The sequence below is a fragment of the Cetorhinus maximus genome, chromosome 1, assembly GCF_964194155.1.
Source record: "Cetorhinus maximus chromosome 1, sCetMax3.hap1.1, whole genome shotgun sequence".
Classification (NCBI taxonomy): Eukaryota; Metazoa; Chordata; class Chondrichthyes; order Lamniformes; family Cetorhinidae; genus Cetorhinus; species Cetorhinus maximus.
In genome coordinates this window covers 10,670,121-10,690,588 of record NC_135879.1, presented here as the reverse complement: position 1 = coordinate 10,690,588, position 20,468 = coordinate 10,670,121, and the positions used below count along the sequence as shown (strand labels likewise).

The 20,468-nt window shown below is 46.9% G+C and overlaps 1 protein-coding gene across 4 annotated transcripts in view; it reads right to left on the bottom strand.

Moving 5' to 3' along the window:
* ppm1kb (protein phosphatase, Mg2+/Mn2+ dependent 1Kb) overlaps nucleotides 1-20,468 on the bottom strand; it is a 39,383-nt gene that overhangs the window by 3,137 nt on the left and 15,778 nt on the right. For all 4 annotated transcript variants that reach the window (XM_078530569.1, XM_078530665.1, XM_078530423.1 and 1 more), the window contains 3 exons: nucleotides 10,361-10,526; nucleotides 10,021-10,165; nucleotides 8,136-8,270 (listed from right to left, as the gene is read on the bottom strand). In XM_078530569.1, coding sequence (XP_078386695.1) covers nucleotides 8,136-8,270; nucleotides 10,021-10,165; nucleotides 10,361-10,526 — 446 coding nt within the window. The remainder of the gene's footprint in view (nucleotides 1-8,135; nucleotides 8,271-10,020; nucleotides 10,166-10,360; nucleotides 10,527-20,468) is intronic.

The following is a 20,468-nucleotide window of genomic DNA, read 5'->3' as shown; positions in this document are numbered from 1 at the left end:
CTGATTACTTCATAAAACTTAAAATTTGTCAAACACTGTAGGTGGAATTTTCTGCTTGGGTTTGTGACAGGCACGATTGGTGGTGTGTGCAGAAAATATCGCGAGATAGCCCTAGCTATGCTTCCCGGTGACATAAATCCAGGATGCGATTGACAAGATTGGCTCTTTGGGGACCAGGGTTATCCACAGAAGACATGGCTGATGACACCCATGCAGCAGCCTCAGATTGCAGCAGAATGATGATACCAACAGGCTCATACCGCGACTCGAACTTTGGTGGAGGACACGATTGGCATTTTGAAAATGAGGTTCAGGTGCCTTGACAGGACTGGCAGAGCACTCCAGTACAATCCCCCAGAGGGTGTCACGCATGATCATAGCTTGCTGTGCACTACAATGGGGGGAGGACCTGGCTGAAGAGAAGGTGTAAGAGCTGCACGTCTCGTCTAATTAGGAGGTCAAAGGGGGTGTGGTCCTGGGAGGCAAGGATGCTGGCGATGAGGCCATCGCACTTGCCAGACAAGATAGGCATGCTCGTGAAGCCCTAATAGCCGAAAGATTCATGGAGGATGATGATGAGATGCAGTGAGGACTTTCTTGACATCCTCATATTGCATCTGTGAACATCTGACACCTGTCTGACTGATGGCAGCGTACATACCCTCTGTGATCAGACTCATCTCACGGAGACACAGCGAAGGCCCTAATAGTCGCAAGATTCCAGGAGGATGATGACAACCTGCAGTGAGGACACCCCATAGATCTTCACATTGCATCTGTGAACATCTGACTCCTGTCCAGCTGAGGGCAGCTCGCTTGTGCTCTGTGTTCAGGGTCATATCATGGAGACGCAGCCGTAAAACTTTAAATGCACCTGATCCTTTGGCAGCCTTCATCGCCTGTCCCCTTCAGGACTACGTTGTCACCGGACACAGATGCTGAAGAGATGGGGGGCCAGCCCCAGCTCAAACATGCTGACAGCATACAGAGAAAATCACGGATCTCTGTGACGCCAGCCCATGACATTCTGGCAACAATGACAAGCCGCATCGAGGTGCAGGCATCACTGATGTGTTGCGTGACTGTGAAGCTGGACAATCACTTTGCTTTGAAGGTTACACACTGCACAGGGAAGAGGCGCTGGACTAAGACTCTTGCCTGCATCTTGTGCAGGAACCAAGGTTTCACATCTAAGTGACATGAACACTGCTCATCATAACAAGGTGCCATAGACAAGGAGACGTTCTTGGGAGTTTATTTACAATTGTGAACATTATGTACAAGTGATTAACACCTGTGCCCATGTTGTGCAGCTACATCTTCTTCCTCTTGCGGAGGAGGTTGTCGAGATTGGTTCTGCGCGGGCTGGGCATCGGGGTGGTCCTTTCGGCATACGCCGATGACGTGCTCCTAATGTTTAATGACCTGGCTGACCTGCGGAGGATGCGCGAGTGCCAGGAGGTCTACTCTGCAGCTTCTTCTGCCAGGATCAACTGGGAGAAATGTTCTGGACTCCTGGTCGGCCCGTGGCAGATGGATCCCCTACCCGAGGAGCTCAGGCCTTTCACCTGGAGCAGGACCAGCATCTTCTACCTGGGGGTCCATCTCTGCCCTGCCGAGGAATCCTGGCCGGCCAACTGGCAGGAACTGGAGACGAAAGTCACCGCTCGCCTGCGGCGCTGGACAGGACTGCTCCGAGTGCTGTCTTACCGGGGTCGAGTTCTCGTCATAAACCAGCTGATCACCGCCATGTTGTGGTATCAGCTGGTCATTTTGACCCCTCCCCCGGACTTTGTCGCGAAAATCCAGAGAATGCTAGTCGACTTCTTCTGGGACAAAAGATTGCACTGGGTCGCTGCTGAGGTTCTGAGTCTCCCGCTTAGGGAGGGCGGTCAGGCGCTAGTGTGCCTACGCACGCAGGTGGCGACTTTCCGTCTTCAGACCCTGCAGCGATACCTTTACGTCGAGCCTCCTCCGAGATGGTGTGCCCTGGCGACGTATTTCTTCCGCCAGGTGCACGGCCTGAATTATGACGTGCAGCTCCTGTTTGTAGATCAGAGGGGCCTCGGCTCCTTCCAGGTGTTGCCCGTCTTTTACCAGGACCTGATCAAAGTCTGGAACGTGGTCGCCACGCGACGCAGCTCTCCCCCGTCAGGAGTAGCGGCTATCGTCAGAGAGCCGCTGCTCAGGAATCCGCCCCTCCGTCCCTTTCAGTGGCTGGCGGAGAGGAGGGCTGTGGCTGCCGGGGTGACCAGGGTCGGGGACGTGCTGGGTGGCGGAGGACTGGGCTGGATGCTCCCGCAGGAGTTGGCGCGCCGCGCGTCAGTGAGTGTCCAGGTCGCAGCCGATGCCATCCAAGACCTAAAAACGGTCGTGCTCGGACCCGAAGTCATTTTAGGTCTCGAGGTGGCCCAGGTGCGCGGTGATCTTCCGGCTGAACGTTCCCCTGTTCGGACGGAATTCCACATTGGCCCCAAGCCCCAAACCCTCCCTCGAGTGCCGGTGCCCCGCAATAATATGAGCCGCCTCGGGGACATGCCCTCCGTGCCATTTGGCACGGTGCGGAGGGGTTTTCTGTACGGACTGCTGCTGCACACCTTCCATTTTCTCGCCCTGGTCCGCCGCCCGGACACGCCCTGGCGTGCCTTGTTGCCGTCCGGTGGCGGAGGCCCCCGATGGGAGGCCCTCTACGGCGGAGTTCTCCCCCTTTCTATCGGGGACCTGGGTTGGAGGGTGTTGCATGCAGCAGTCCCCTACAATAGGAGGATGTTTAGGTTCACGGACTCCCGGGACACATGCCCTTTTTGCGGTCTTGTGGAGTCCGTGGACCATGCGTATATAGGGTGTCTTAGGCTGCACTCCCTTTTTAGTTATTTAAAAAATCTTTTATTACTATTTTGTTTGCACTTCAGTCCCACGCTCCTGATCTACGGACACCCGGTGCGGAAGGGGGTCGGGAAGGAGGAGGACCTCCTCGTGAACCTGCTCCTGGGCCTGGCCAAGTTGGCCATCAACAGGTCCAGGCAGCGGGCGATCGACGGGGGAGTCCCGCCTGATTGTTTGTCCCTCTTCCGCGGCTACGTTCGCGGCCGGATGTCCCTGGAAAGGGAGCACGCGGTGTCTGCCGGCACCATCGAGGCCTTCCGTGCCCGGTGGGCACCGCGGGGACTGGGGTGTTTTGTTGACCCCTTTAATCACATCTTAGTTTGATGTTTGTAAGGTTCCTTTAAAAGTTTTTCCTTGATTTTACAGCTGACCTGACTTAGGGGCTGTGCTTGATTTCTCCCTTGTTTTTGTTAATTTAGTTTATTGTTTTGACTCAAAAGAGTTACATCTTCTTCCTCTTGCGGAGGAGGTTGTCGAGATTGGTTCTGCGCGGGCCGGGCATCGGGGTGGTCCTTTCAGCATACGCCGATGACGTGCTCCTAATGTTTAGTGACCCGGCTGACCTGCGGAGGATGCGCGAGTGCCAGGAGGTCTACTCTGCAGCTTCTTCTGCCAGGATCAACTGGAAGAAATGTTCTGGACTCCTGGTCGGCCCGTGGCAGATGGATCCCCTACCCGAGGAGCTCAGGCCTTTCACCTGGAGCAGGACCAGCATCCTCTACCTGGGGGTCCATCTCTGCCCTGCCGAGGAATCCTGGCCGGCCAACTGGCAGGAACTGGAGACGAAAGTCACCGCTCGCCTGCGGCGCTGGACAGGACTGCTCCGAGTGCTGTCTTACCGGGGTCGAGTTCTCGTCGTAAACCAGCTGATCACCGCCATGTTGTGGTATCGGCTGGTCACTTTGACCCCTCCCCCGGACTTTGTCGCGAAAATCCAGAGAATGCTAGTCGACTTCTTCTGGGACAAAAGATTGCACTGGGTCGCTGCTGAGGTTCTGAGTCTCCTGCTTAGGGAGGGCGGTCAGGCGCTAGTGTGCCTATGCACGCAGGTGGCGACTTTCCGTCTTCAGACCCTGCAGCGATACCTTTACGTCGAGCCTCCTCCGAGATGGTGTGCCCTGGCGATGTATTTCTTCCGCCAGGTGCACGGCCTGAATTATGACGTGCAGCTCCTGTTTGTAGATCAGAGGGGCCTCGGCTCCTTCCAGGTGTTGCCTGTCTTTTACCAGGACCTGATCAAAGTCTGGAACGTGGTCGCCACGCGACGCAGCTCTCCCCCGTCAGGAGTAGCGGCTATCGTCAGAGAGCCGCTGCTCAGGAATCCGCCCCTCCGTCCCTTTCAGTGGCTGGCGGAGAGGAGGGCTGTGGCTGCCGGGGTGACCAGGGTCGGGGACGTGCTGGGTGGCGGAGGACTGGGCTGGATGCTCCCGCAGGAGTTGGCGCGCCGCGCGTCAGTGAGTGTCCAGGTCGCAGCCGATGCCATCCAAGGCCTAAGGACGGTCGTGCTCGGACCCGATGTAATTTTAGGTCTCGAGGTGGCCCAGGTGCGCGGTGGTCTTCCGGCTGAACGTTCCACTGTTCGGACGGAATTCCACATTGGCCCCAAGCCCCAAACCCTCCCTCGAGTGCCGGTGCCCCGCAATAATATGAGCCGCCTCGGGGACATGCCCTCCGTGCCATTTGGCACGGTGCGGAGGGGTTTTCTGTACGGACTGCTGCTGCACACCTTCCATTTTCTCGCCCTGGTCCGCCGCCCGGACACGCCCTGGCGTGCCTTGTTGCCGTCCGGCGGCGGAGGCCCCCGATGGGAGGCCCTCTACGGCGGAGTTCTCCCCCTTTCTATCGGGGACCTGGGTTGGAGGGTGTTGCCTGCAGCAGTCCCCTACAATAGGAGGATGTTTAGGTTCACGGACTCCCAGGACACCTGCCATTTTTGTGGTCTTGTGGAGTCCGTGGACCAGGTTTATATAGGGTGTTGTAGGCTGCACTCCCTTTTTAGTTATTTAAAGAACCTTTTGTTACTGTTTTGTTTGCACTTCAGTCCCACGCTCCTGATCTACGGACACCCGGTGCGGAAGGGGGTCGGGAAGGAGGAGGACCTCCTCGTGAACCTGCTCCTGGGCCTGGCCAGGTTGGCCATTAACAGGTCCAGGCAGCGGGCGATCAAGGGGGAAGTCCCGCCCGATTGTTTGTCCCTCTTCCGCGGCTATGTTCGCGGCCGGGTGTCCCTGGAGAGGGAGCACGCGGTGTCTGCCGGCACCATCGAGGCCTTCCGTGCCCGGTGGGCACCGCGTGCACTGGGGTGTTTTGTTGACCCCTTTAATCACATTTTGGTTTAATGGTTGTAAGTTTCCTTTAAAATTTTTCCTTGATTTTACAGCTGACCTGATTTAGGGGCTGTGCTCGATTTATCCCTTGTTTTATTAATTTAGTTAATTGTTTTAACTCTACAAGAGTTACATCTTCTTAACCTTTCTAAACCTGCCACTATATCTTGGTGCTCTCCTGACATCCACAGCTGAGGTGGGGGCAGCCTGCTGATACACCCTGTCTGTGATGGCCTTGGTGGGTGTCCTCTGCAGAGCTGAGAACTGGAGGGCCGCAGCCCGCTTTCGGGGTACTGTGGTGTTGCAATGGCACCCTTCTCAGCCTGTGGAGCTGGAGCTGCGGGGGTCATAGGAAGTGAGGAATCAGATGGGCTGGATATTCCCGGAGTCACCTGAATGGAGTGCCCTGAGGCGTGCACCTGCACCTGCTGATCCTCCTCCCTCTGGGTGCCCGAGGGCTCCTGGCTGTCTCCTTGAGAGGAAGAGGCAGCTGTAATGAGTTCAAGATGCCTCACCACCCTCTCACGTGGACACTGATGGATGCTAGCAAGTACCTTAGCGATGGAGTGCAACTCCTGCAGCAGTGCAGGAGCAATATTCTGGACCAATGTCTCCATGGCGGCCGCCATCCTACCAGTTTTGGCCTCGGTGCATTGACATGCCAGCACTATCACCTCAGACTGAAGGCGGATAACTCCTCCATCGTGCCTTGCAATCTGAGGATTGCTGCAGACAGCCCTTCCTGATGTTCCCAAGCTGTCTTTGCAGCTCCAGCAACTGAGGTAGAATGGAGTACAGAGGCTCATCACCTGACTTGGTCTCAGCAGATTCCTGGCCTCAAGCTGTCCTCCGAGTGCCGGCACCCTTGGATTTCCCTGCCTCCGCCCACTGTGGATCAGACAGTGCAGCGTGCACACCAGATTGTGACCTCGAGGCTAATCTAGAACTAGGTCCCACCGAGGGGTGTGTCTCTGTGCTGGTGGAAGGTTTTGGTGAGCACTGTGACAGGTTTTCCATTGGTGTGTGTGTGTGTGGATTCCTCTTCCAAGGTATCCTCAGGGCTGGAGTCGACGACCTGGCTTGTAGCCGTCTTCGGCTGCTTCCGGATGTGCCTGTGAGAGAAAAGTGAGATAATTAGTGCATGGCAGGGGACTGTGAAAAAGGTATGGTTGTCTGATGGATGTTGCAGTGCAGGATCCTCGCTCAGTTGAGCGCCGACGCTGACCTCACTGTCTGTGCCGGAATGATCAACAACCACAGCAGCCAGCTGGATGTCTCTATTTTCAAAGGCTGTGAGGACCTTCAGCTCAGGCACGCCACCCCTAGTCTGGGACATCTTTCTCTTGTTGTGGCCTAGCTTATCTGGCGTGGAGACAGATGGAGAGAGCGTAAGCAAGATGCCTGACAGGCTGATGAGAAGAATGCCTGGCACGTGTGGAGTGCAAGTGGTGCCATGGACGGCATGAGGACATGATGGGCATAGGAGGTGAGGGTATTTGTGAAAAAATGAATTGTGATTTCCCTTGAACTGGCAGTGAGTGCAAATCCTGTGGATGTGTGATGGGTTTGTGATTGTGAGAGTTGAGAGTGATGAGAAGAATGACTTACCCTGACGAAATGGAGGGGATCCTTCATCTTCTTGCATCATTGGGTGGCTGTCCATTTTGGAGAGCATTGGCGCTCACCACCGCTGCCAGTGCCTCCCATGCTGGATAGGTGAGCTTAGTGGCTAGTCTTTGCCCAGGCGAAGGCCGGGGGGGTGGGGGGGGGTTTGTGTGTGTGTGTGTATATATATATATAATATATATATAGATAGAGGAGTTTGCGTAGGGTTTCCACTGCGTCCAACAGGCGCCCAGAGAGGCATCACTAAATTTGGGGGCTGCGGTCTTCCTTTCGGGGCCATCTGTTGCCAAGAGCAGTCCTTGTCTGTAGACATGAAGTAGGCTGCGCTCTGGTGTGCTTTAAATATGGCGCCCAGAGAGAGGAAGTGCTGAGGTCTTGGCGTGGCAGGCAAATCTGAGCCCGCCCGCCAGCAATCCAGAGTGTTTCCCGTGTATGCATTATTAATGAGATAAGACGCACCAGGAAACGGTTGATATGGCGCAAAAACCCACTATTGCAGCTGGCGGGAAAAACGTCTTTTTTCACGCCTGCCACCGCACTTAGTGCAATTCAGAGAAAATTCCTGCCTGTATGAGCACTGCTTAACAGTTTGTCAATTGGACCCTCCTTTTTTGAGAAGTTATGCACACACTGAAATATTCTCCAAAACATTGGTTATGTGCCTCATGTCAAATATTCCAGTTTGTTTAGTGGTATTTTTAAAAATCAAATATCAGCGTTGACCAGTTGGCCCAAATGTACACATGTAATATCTTTCACCTGATCTCAGTTTGGATGAAAAGTGGTCCATTTTATTGTTAGTGCTTTTTTGCTTGACTTTGTGACCCTTGAAGGAGATATTGTTTGTAAGTCAGCATTTACTAACAGTTTTATGCTCACATTTATTTTGACATGCTCAGGTACAAATTTTCATCTAAGGGCCTTCAAAGGGAAAAGGTATTACAGTCTATTTAAGCCATATGTTTCTAGGCAAAATTAATTGAGCACCTGATTTTAATTCATGTTTTGTAATTAATGTACTTAAAATGTAAAATAATATTTAACTTCCCAGCTCTTTTACATTTACGATAAGTTGACTTAGGGACTCAGATAACATTTATTGTTGCCCTGAATCAAACAGAGGTGTTTACATTAACACATGAAAGATAAAAGCAAACACATTAAGTGTAAAAGCAAACATATCAGTCATTAAAACATTCTTGCTTTCAAGGCAGGCAGCTACATGAATGGGCATTCTAGTACATGGGTAAATGTAAACCCAACAAATGGTACATGATTGAATCAAGCTCCATTTACCTGTTCAATAATAACCTGAGCAGCCTCTATTGGATCATGACATTGACTGATGTGATCACAAATCTCTTGACTGTTCATGATAAAGTTAATCCCATCTGTTGTTAAAACTAAGAAAGCATCATCTCCATGTTGCAGCTACAAAAATAGAGCTCAGATTAGCTGATATCACAGGTAAAAGGAAACAATTACAAAAAGACAAGCCTCACTGTACAATTATACAAAGGAATATACGAAATACCCCCCACACTCCCCATAACTTTTGACCCCTTTTCTTGAACCTCTTCCTAGGATACAATTATGCAGGCACTAGCAAACCTTTAATATTTTGTCCACATGGCTTTCCAGCTTTGACTGAGAGAACAGACTCTCTGAACGGAAAAAATGATAGCAGAGCCTGATCCTGCTCTCACCCAACATCCATACAGGAACGTTCCAGCATGTGTCAGTGGACAGTCTCCTGGGGGGTTGGAGGGGGGAGGAGGACATCAGGTTGATTTTTGCCTTTTGACCTGGAACACCAAAGCCAAAGGTTGCACTCTAAATTAAATTCAATCGGTCAGTATAGATTGTGAATCAAACCTGGGACCTTTGTCTGTATGACTTAGTATAATACTAGGTCGTGTCTTTGTCCACTGGATAATCACAGCATCCAAAAAATCAATTTTAATATGCTTCAGCATGCAGTCCCAATGCTGCCATCCAAATTTGATAAACTAAATTGCCTATTTTGCAGTTAGATTGGAGTTATCTATAAGCAGGACTGGCTATACAATAGTTAGTGAAATACTTGCAAGAAAATTTAATTTTTTTTATTATGTATTTGTGGGATGTGGGAGCCTCTGGCCAGGTCAGCATTTAATCCCCATCCCCAAGTGCCTTGAGGCGGTGGTGATGAACTTTGAACTGCTGCAGCCCATGTGGTGTAGGTACACCTACAGTGCTGTTAGGAAGGGGGTTCCGGGATTTTGACCCAGCGACACTGAAGGAACGACGATGTGTTTCCAAATCAGGATGGTGAGCAGCTTGGAGAGGAACTTCCAGGTGGTGGTTTTAACATGCATCCGCTGCCCTAGTCCTTCTAGATGGTAGAAGTTATGGGTTTGGAAGGTGTTGGCTAAGGTGGCTTGGTGAGTTCCTGCAGTGCATCTCGTGGATGGTTCACATTGCTGCCACTGTGCGTTGGTGGTGGAGGGAGTGCCAATCAAGTGGGCTGCTTTGGATGGTGTCAAGCTTTCTGAGTGTTGTTGAAGCTGCACTCAAGTGGAGAGTATTCCATAACAGTTCTCACTTTGGATTTCCAGCATCCGCAGTTTTTTGCTTTTATCTCACTTGTACCCTGTCCTGGCGGACAGGTTTGGGGAGTTAAGAGGTGAGTTACTCGCTGCAGGATTCCTAGCCTGTGGCCTGCTCTTGTAGCAACAGCATTTATATGGCTAGTCCATTGTGGTTTCTAGTCAATGGTAGCCCTCAGGATGTTGATAGTGGGGGGATTCAGCGATGGTAATGCCACTGAATGTCAAGGGGCGATGGTTAGATTCTCTCTTGTTGGAGATGGTCACAGCCTGGCACTGGTGTGGCGTGGATGTTACGTGCCACAAGTCAGCCCAAGCCTGGATATTATCCAGGTCTTGCTGCATTTGGGCATGGAAAGCTTCAGCATCTGAGGAATCACGAATGGTGAGCATTGTGCAATAATCAGCTATCGTGCCCACTTCTGACCTTGTGATGGAATGAGTTAGTATACTTAAATTATTTAAAATTACAGCATATTTAAATGACCAAATAAAATAAATACCAATTTTTAATCTTCAACTTGGATTGGAACATATGATATGGAATTGCAAGAGTGATATATAGGGTTATGGTCTGCAGCATGCAGGCTGACCTTAATCCGCCTGGTCTCTGGCTCTGCGATGACTCCCACAGACCTTAAAGCTAGATCTCCTATACTACGCGTCATTGCCAATCTTCCATTTACATGTGGTTGGCCTAGACTGTTCCAGGAAACAAATCCACCACATTTCTTAATCCTGTCAAATACAAACAAAGCAGAAGGTAATAAATGATGGTATGGATATGAATGGGAGTTGCTTACATAAATGGAGTGAGTTAAACACTAACAAATGTAGCTGTAGATTACAATGATTTAAAGTATACCAAATGGATTTACAGCATTAAGTATAATTCTTCTTAGACTATTTGTATCAAATTTTCAATAATGTTACCTTTCCCTCTCATCTTTCCTTTCTGGAGTGTGGTCCTCAGTCAGTCGCTTATGTTTTCCCTTACGACAAAGAATTGCCCGGCTGTCGCCCACACTTGCCACCACAAGCTCAATGCTATCACGTAACAGAGCCACAGTGGCAGTTGTCCCCGATGTAAGTAAGGAGACTAAAATTATCAGAAAGCAGAATTTAAAATACAGTCTTTGAAAACATGCAGTATGCTATAAAACTTTTGAAAGCATCAACATCACTACTTTTAAATATGCTTAAAATTATTAAAATATTACATCAAATCAATTAATACACAAACAAAAAAATATAACATGCAGGCATTAAAAAGCAATTAAGCTAGAAAATGCAGATTATACTTTGCTAACAGGGCTTAATGCTTAACTTACATTATACAAAGCAGTATGGCAATAGCAGCAAATATGTTAGTCTTAGTTTAAAAATAAAGGAAATGGCAATAGACTATAAACTGTTGTGAACTGTGGCAAGTTTGAGAATACTGATAATATTTGGAGCAAGTACAGTTTCCAGTTAGCATCAGGCCCTGCTGTAACAATTATGTAGAAACAATTACTACGGAGTCTATGTAACTAGAAAGCGAAGTTTAAGAACAAATACCATAAAGTGCTCAATTAAAATTAAGTATACTATATAGCAGGTATTTTTAATTGCTGCTTTGAGATTTTAGGAGGCAATTGTAAAAAAATCAGTTTCAAAACTAACAACTTTTGTGAGATTCAGATCAGAAAATGTCCGGCCTGGACAAATTCCCAATCTTAGTGTGCTTGACTTTCAAACCTCCACTTCAAGTACATCACTGAGCATCGACAGCAGTGACAGGGAGAATAATGCAAGCCATAAACTGCAGAGGCCCAGGAAGGTCTTCTGTAAAGGCAAAGTATTTCAACACTATTTTCACAAGATCTATAAAGGTGGGTTTATTGGTGGGGATTAGGGGCAGGGATTAGAAGAAGAAATGCTTGCTTATGTAGAAAAATGTTCCTCAAGCACTTTCCTCCACTTTAATTATTGAAAGGTATAGGAGCAACCCAAGTGAAAAGGAGAAAAAAGGTCATGGGAGGTGAGAATTTGAATGACAACTCAACTTCCAATCTGGATTCCTATCTCATTTGACTTTAGTCACATATCTATTATTTAACATTAGTTCAGGGATTTTAAGATATTTAAACACCTATGCTTAAAGATAGGATCAGGAAAAAGCCATTTATCTCATGAACAACTTGCATTAATAATGTGCCTTAGCACCTTTAATGCAGTAAACCCCGCCACCCACCCCCCAACCCCCAAGTGCTTAAACAGTAAGCTAATTTGGTGGAGCAGCTTCTCATAAAAACTATATTGGTACCTTTGTGTCAGGTGCTAATTTTCTGTATTACAATATAAATTGCTTTTAACTTTAGATATCCAAATAAATTTTCAGCAAGTTTAGATATTACATTTTCATCTCTATTTACCTCTCCAAAGTATTTATTTCACATGTATAGCTAAAAAAGCTCCTCAGGAAGCATGACACGCTTGAAAGATATTATAGTCTCAACTGCAAAAATGTGTGTCATTTTCTATATATCAAATATACCATGAATTTCATTGAGGTTAATGTGGCTTTATCCTTCTCTGGGTGTAGAGCAAAAGAACATGGTGGTTGGGAAAAAATACTTAATGGGGTGAAGGGCAGCAAAGAAACATGGGCAACTTCCATTTAAAGAAGTCTCTCAAATGAAAGCTCCAAAATTTTTTTTCATATAAATATGAAAGTTTCACATCACCAATTATTACAATTTTAAAAAAATTATTCTTTCACAGGATGTGGACTTGCTGTTAAGGCCAGTATTTGTTGCCCATCCCCAATTGCCCTCAAGTAGGCGGTGGTGAGCCCCCTTCTTGAACTGGTGCAGTCTATGTGGTGTAGGTAAACCCACAGTGCTGTTAGGAAGGGAACGGCAGGATTTTGACCCAGCAACTGTGAAGGATTGGTGACATAGTTCCAGGTCAGGATGATGTGTGACTTGGGGGGAGTGTTGGGGAATTTGCAGGTGGCGGTGCTCCCATGCTGCCCTTGTCCTTCTGGTAGAGGTCACTGGTTTAGAAGGTGCTATCAAAGGAGCTTTGGTGAGTTGCTCCACTGCATCTTGTAGATGGTACACATTGCTGCCATTGTGCATCGGTGGTGGAGGGAGTAAATGTTTACAGTGGTGGATGGGTTGCCAATCAAGTGGGCTATTTTGTTCTGGATGGTGTCAAACTTCCTATGTTGTTGAGCGTTACAAAATAACTCTCACAATTCAACGAGTAAAAATCAGAGACAATGCTAAAAACACGCAGATCAGTTAGCAGTGAGAACTAATGAGAATGGGAAGGGGCGGGCATGAAGGAGGGGATGAGCGAGAGAAAACAAAACATGACAGAAAGAGAGAGAGTGAAACATATTGTCTTTTGAGAAGTGTCCACCATAACGTTTGCTATTCTGATGCAGCATTCCACTGGATATGATGATTGATCTATTGCATAATTCCAGTAGATCCTGATTTATTTCTTACTTTTCGTATTCAGTTTATTTCTAAATCAAAATAGTTTAGCTGTTTGAAAAGAAAAATACCTGCTCGATATAGTATACAAGAAAATACTTCTAAAAAAAAAATTCCATAACTATAACTTGTTTTACCTGCTTTTAAATTCATAATTCCTGCAGATTCTGATAGAAAACTAAATGATTTACTAGCTGCAAGGGTTAAAAAGCAATTCCTGTATCCTTCTAGCTATGCAGGTAAAAAACGTAAATTCTAAAAAAAAAACTATTTGAAAAGCATAACATTAATAAACAAATTTTCCTCACATTAATATCACTACATTACTAATTTCTTCAACAGGACTGAACACTCACTGGAGCAGATTTTATTGCATGTCATCGCTACTAATGGGATAAAGAGGATGTGAGGGACCTTCCAGTAGTCCAGGCTAGGAACCGCTGGACTCCTTCACCTGGGAGTAAAAGGGAGCAGTTCTCCTTCCACTGAAGCCCAACAAAGTGTCCAGGGCCTCCAGTTCTAGAGCTGCTGGTGCTGCGCAACAGACCAGGTACAAACTCTGCTATAGATAACACGTACACAGAGGCAAATAGGAAATTTACGCAGGGACGTCCAAACAATATCTGCAACACTGGAAATATAATAACTGGAGCTGCATGTAAATGTCTTGGCTGGCATGTTTGTAATATAAAGAATATGTAAAACTCACTTATCCATATGTTTCATTTATGTGTACCTGTACAATCATCTTCGAAATGGTTTCAGAATTTACAAGAAATTGTGCTAATTTTCAACTTTTGATTTCCAACTCCCCAATCCTTACATCAAGGCATAAAAAAGCTTTTATTCATACAAATTTATCTGCAGCTCTTAAGATATTACCCAGTGTTACAGGGCAACAATAGATCATGGCAGAAATAAAAGGCAATGTTTCAAAAAAATGCCAAATGTTTTCGCAGCATTTGAAGATTTCCAAAAATTTGATTTATTTTTAAGATAATATTTTTCAAAGAAAATATATACCACAATTAGTTTGGTCTAACAGATAAAAAAATCTTATTGCATTCTGTACTTAATGTATGATTTTAGTGCAGATTTTGCCCATTAGCTTTTAAAAACACAGGCTATACCAGAATACTGAATGGGAAATACACCATTTTCTAAATGCATTACATTACTGTAGTATCTTAAAACATATACAACTAATCTTTCGCAGGGTAATTAATCACTTTGAGTTCAGCACATTTTTAAAATTGAGCATAATGCAATGAACTCAAGTATCAAAGGAGTCTGGACTGAATTCATTTACATAGTAAGATAGATGATTAAAATCAGGGAACTGAACATTTATGATAGATTGCTGAAAATTTTAGATTGGAATAAAATGAGAGAGAACGCTTATGGCACCAAAGAGAAAAGGCTTCTGCGCAGTATTTAAGATTTTAATTATTCTATACAACATTCTCATTAGACTCAATTCTGTAAATTACTTGACCATGAATGTAAGCCAATCAGAACCTTGGTATAAATCTGGAGTAATTGTATATAAAATTAATAATACCAATGATTTTTTTCAATGGTATATTGTGGCTCATTTCACTGCAGGAGTATCACACAACCATATGCAAGAGCCAATAACTAGACCACGACAGTTCTCAGAAGGGTTTAGTATTTATTTGGAGTGCAGCATCTTGCAGCCTTTGCCATAGGACTTTGTCCTGCGTCAACAGCTTAAAATTTCTTTGTGCCATAATTTGCTGGAAGAACAAGGTTATAAAAGTGTGGCGAGTGCAGTGGGGAATCTGGAATGTTAGTGAATACATAACCAACGTTGTATCTGCTTAACCAATGAGGCTGAAGGGTTCAGAATGAACAGAAATGATGGAGGTGGGAGAAATAGTGTTAGATCAGGTGCAGATAAAAGTAAGAAAGAACAATATTTGATTAAGGAAAAAGAGAGAAGAAAAGTAAGAAAAACATTGATATAAAAATTGACATTTTAAAAATCTACAAAGAATTTGCAAACGACAAATTAAAAATAGGAAAGAAATGTTAAAATTAAAAATCTTAAATCTTTTATTATGTGCAGGAATGAGATTGAACAATTGATATTTGTTCTCTTTGAACCAGATAGGTTGATTGGCATTGCATCAGCAATTATGCTATTAAAAAAGTACTAATGCTCTTCAACACCAGCCTCAACTTTCTGCAGCAAGATTAACGGGCAAGAAATGCACAAATCCAGCAGGTCCTTAAAAAAATAGCAGGGAGGCCAAGGGCAATATGCCATTTGTGCAAAACAAAAACAGTAGATTGACTAGCAAGTTCTAAAGATTCACTACTCACACCATGGCCTGAATTTTCCGGTTGGCCAGCGGAGCGTTTCGAGCAGGAGGCCCTGGATCTGGAGAGGCGTCATGCACCCAGGTCCACTGGTGTCGGTGAGGCTGGGGTGCCAGGCCAGGTATTTATATCCAACAATGGGGTCAGCATTGTCCTGCCAACAGCCATAGCACTGCTGAATGTTAAATGATTTAATTTTGCAACACGGCTTGACCATTGGTTATGGAAGGATGAGTGCATAATAATCTGGGGGACAGGGATGAACTTTGTCATTGTCTCCACGTTAAGTGATCCACTGGCCTTGTTCTTCCTTTGAGCATCATTGGAGCAGGGCCGAGAGGAGGAGCAGCAGAGACCCCCTCTCACACCTGAGGGGCCTGAAGTCTCACCAGCATCACACCATTTCTGTGAGGCAGGCACCAGCGCAGATACTAGTGCCTCAATGGGAATTCAAACAGTGGCTAGTGTCCCGGGGCACTACGGTGAGGGCACTTCACAGTCGCTGGAGGAGCTGGTAGAGACAGAGAATGGCCATGGCACCAACAGTCGGAGGACTGCAGGGGACCAGGAAAATATTCAGTCGGTGCCTGATGATGTGCCTCTGGAGTCGTCTGCGACACAGCAGGGGCAGAAAATGTGGCCAGGTGTGCAGTAGCATCTGGGGGAGATACATGAGGCTATGCTTGGCTTGGTCTCCGTGGTGGTGGAGACTATGCAGTCGCCTGCCGAAGCAATGAGCCACATGTCCAATTGCCATGTCCTCCATGGAGAGCCTACTCCAGGAGACCCGTCAGGGCTCCCCAGGGGTGCGCTCTGATCAGCAAGCCTTCACATCAGCATTGACCTCAGATGGTCAGTGCAAGTATGGGAGATGGCTTGGGCATCAAGTTTCCCAGCTTGGTGCCCACCCATCCAAGGTGAGCAGGGAGGTCCGGGGCAACCGCACGTCAGCGCAGGAGCTGCCTGTCGTCTCTGCGGGCTCCTCTCAGGGCGCTCCAGATGAGGTCGGCAGCTCCTCTGCCCCTTTCCCAATGACCGTATCATCTGGTAAGGCTGCGACGCTGGGGAGATGCCAGCTGTGGAACTGGCAGCTCCCTCCCAGGCGGAGCCAGCACAGGCTCCAAGGCTAGAGGATGACCGCCAAGGTCATCAAGGCCAACAGGACGGCAGAGTCAGCAGGCTCAGATGACACTCTGAGCGATAGGGCAGCACCAGGACGTAGCACCCGGAAACAAAAGCATAAGGCACCTTAAACATACTACGGATTTTTCACTGGTGCTTTTGTGTTTGTCCAAGTTGAGGCCCTTATGATTTTATTTGATTTGTAACACCCCCTGGACACATGCTGTCTTTTTTTTGGTAATAAGTTGCTTTGCTTGACTGATTAAATTCAGATATGTCACCATGGCTGAGGGTGCCTCTTTCCTTCTGCATGTGTATGGTTTCCAAAACTGTAATAAGTGCTTTGTTGGACATTCAGTTTTATTAACAAGGCCCTTAGTTAGTTACTAACCTGACAGATTTTGCACTTAGGTGTTGTATCAAGCCGACAGCCCAGGCTTGTCCTGGTGGACCATCTGTGGTGTGCTAGCTGAAGGTTCGTTGGATAAAAGCCTCCCAGGTGTCCCTGCCTCCCTGGAGTATGCCCGGGTCAGCGTCTACCCCCTCAGCATTTCCCTGTGCATGCTCGGACTCAGTGTGTGCAGCTGCAGCCACTGCGTTGACATTTTCATCGTCCACTGTGTCTCCCCTTTCCAGCGCAAGATTATGGAGAGTGCAGCATGCAACCACTATCACAAAGACACGATCTGGGGGGTACTGGAGTGTGTCCCCTGGGAGGTCCAGGCATCAGAAGCATCTTGAGAAGACTGATGGTTCTCTCCACCACAGCCCTTGTGGAGGTGTGGCTCCTATTGTAGCACTGCTCAGCTTCTGTTCTTGGATGGCAGAGAGGCAGCATGAGCCACCTTCTGAGGGGATAGCCCTGGTCACCCAGCAGCCATCCACCCAGCCAGGCTGGAGCACTGAAGAGCTGCTGGACCTGGGAGTGTGAGGATGTAGGCGTCATGGGAGCTGCACAGTTCTTGCACAGACTTGTAGAATCAGCATCCTGTGATCACACACTATCTACACGTTCATGGAGTGAAAGCCCTTCCTGTTGACGAAGGCACCAGGCTCACCTGCTGGCGCCTTGATGGCCACATGTGTACAGTCTATTGCACCATGGACAGGGGAGGAAGCCAGCAATGGCCCCAAAGCCTCTGGCCCTGTGTGTCTGGCTTGCCTGATCCCAACAGAAGTGGACGAAGGTCAATGTACGCCTGAACAGAGCGTCTGTAACCTGCTTGACACAAGTGTGGATAGCTGATTGGGAGACACCGCAAAGATCACCCACCGACCCCTGGAAGGTGCCAGAGGCATAGAGGTTGAGGGCAGCTGTGACCTTCAGAGCCACTGGCATGGGGTGTCCACCCACACAGTTAGTGGAGATCTCAGGCCCAATCATCTGACAGATATAGTTGACTGTCTCCCTTGAGACACGGAGCCTCCTTCAGCACTGCACCTCAGACCCACCTGTGTACCCTGGCAGCAGGATAGTGGTGTCTTCTGTGGCCCCTTCCACCTTGGACTTCCTGTTTGCCCTGTGCCTCTTGTGCCTGCGCCAGTCCTCCCAAAGGTGGCTCCTCTGGAGGCTGAATGTGCACTCCTGGCCTCCTCCCCCTTCTAGCCCTCCCTTCCTCCTCAGAGGAGCTGCCTCCAGTGGACAGTTCAGCTCCCATTCCCAGGCTAAGGGAAGGCTTCCTGAAACTTGCAGGTCTAGAAAAGATTCCTCACTGCACACTGCTGACCTAAAGATTAAGAGTCCAGAAAAAGCAGCTGGTATGCGTTTTGAAGTACTGCAGATCACACAGGCAAGTTTGAAAAACTTTCAAAAATAAATACTTGACTGCACATTCAAGACCCCAGTGAGCCCTCTTATCCCGCCCGTGGATGAGGTTAATACAAACGTGTCCTACCCGCCTGCCCATTGAGCCCATGCGCTGACCTGAAGATTGCACGGGCGCCAAAAGAAATCAGCGTCGGTTGAACACTCAAGGGCCTTAAGTGGCCCATTAATTAATGGCAGGCGCATTGGACATCATCGCGTGCCCACCCAGCTAAATATCATGATGGCGGGCGGTGACATTGCGACACTCGCCCGACGTCACTGCGTGTCATTTTACACGTGGACATGCAGGGCTCGCCCCCACACGCCAATGGGAAGATTCTGCCCCATATCTCTTATCCCTTGAATTTACTGGCTGAATTTTACATAAATGATTTTTACACAAGCTGTTATTTTTCAGCAAGATTCAGCCCAAAAAACTTACCAAAAAAGTTAAATGAATTATCTTTGAAAAAAAATTTGTCTGTTAACAAGTTTGGTTGGCAGCCAATCTCTTTTCCCTCATTTGATGAAAAATCATTATGACACTCAGCACAGATCTCTATTTTATAACTAGTGAAATTAAACATCCATCAAAATGAGGCCCAATTCTTCAGATCAGGATACAAATATACAAGAGATTTGTTTAATTCCGTGTATCAAAATCTGCATTGCACCTAAATGAACCAGCTGATGTTCAACGTCTTTCTGGCCCACATGACTCTCTATAAGTCAATTTGGGCCACGTGAGTACTTCTTGTTTCTAGCTATAAAGTCACGTTGGATGGTTCTTGCTGCAAGAGACAAACGAAAAGGGGTGTACAGAAGCCTCCACTACTAAGACACCAAAGGGTTATCAAGGATCCTACCAGTGATTTAAGTGGAAACAGCAATCGTGCATATTTAGCTTTGTTCTGTTACCCTACAGTTTGCTGAGTTTATAGATTGGTGGAATTTGTTTTGCTGCCGTGCAGATATGGCACTGCTTTTGAGCAAAAGGGTCAAGCATAAATCTTGCTCCATCTGTTCAAGTATCAGTTCAGTAATGAGGAGATCTTGTGGATCAGTTGGTAGTACCCCTTCCTCTGAGCCAGAAGCTCTGGGCTTCAAGTCCCATTGACCACAGAAGAGGTGCTCATGACATGGTTCAAACAAATTGATAATCAGCCCACTAATCTTTCTAACACTTCCCCACTATTCCCCAAAAAGAGGAAAACAAAGCAAACAAACTGACCAGTAAAAACGTTCATCCATATCCTCAAAGCTGTTGATAAACAATCAAGATAGCTCAGGGCAGCCATCTTGCTTAATGCTCAGGTTTGTTAATGAAACTGTGAGATGAGAGAAAGCTAATTACTTACAGTGGCTGTGGAATATTAATGATGGCTTAATCTGCAATGAATATGGCAGAAGATTGCAGCTGTAGTGGATCACGTGTTGCAAATAGCACGAGAAAAATGTCAGGTGCCATCAAGCTAAGAGGGCCTTACTTGGATCTCACAGCTTTGCTTATGAACTCAACTGAACAAGCAAGATGTTATCAAAAAAAATGTGGGTTTTGTTATCATATTGCAAGAAATACTCATCTTCACGCAACAGATAATTGGTTTAAAAATCCTAATATTTGTCAAGATTTTCCCCTTCCTATCACTGGAGCATAACATTTAAAAATGCACAAACAGCTCATTGTTTCTGTTTCATTAACTTGGATGTGTACAAATTCAATGCCAGGCTTAATAAAAACAGAAACAGAAATACCTGGAAAAACTCAGGTCTGCCAGCATCGGCGGAGGACAGCACAGTTGACGTTTCAAGTCCTCATGACCCTTCAACAGAATAAACCTTATCTGATAGTAAAAATAACTAATCACTATAGCAACACCAACCAGCTGTTTGCTGACTGGAGCAGATAAATGAAAATAAGTAGATGTAAACCCCTGTTGCCTTAGAAAAATTGCTACTTTAGACAGGCTTTGCGTTAAGAATTCTGGATACCAAGATCAAATCAGTTATATCCAGTTCTCTCAATTGCCCTTGATCCTCAAATAATTCCTTTATGGAACAATATATGTGATATTCCCTGTGGAAACCCAGCCTTGGAGCTGATCTGTTTGGATGATTTTCAGAAGCAACTTTAGATTGAGACTCTCAATCACAGAAAGTCCCCCATTTAGCAACAGAAATAGAAAACTGACTTTTTAATGACCCAAAGCATCTCTTTATAGTCTCTGAAAGTTAATCAAAGATCAACAGTTTCTCTAACTGTAGAAACCTACTTTCCTGA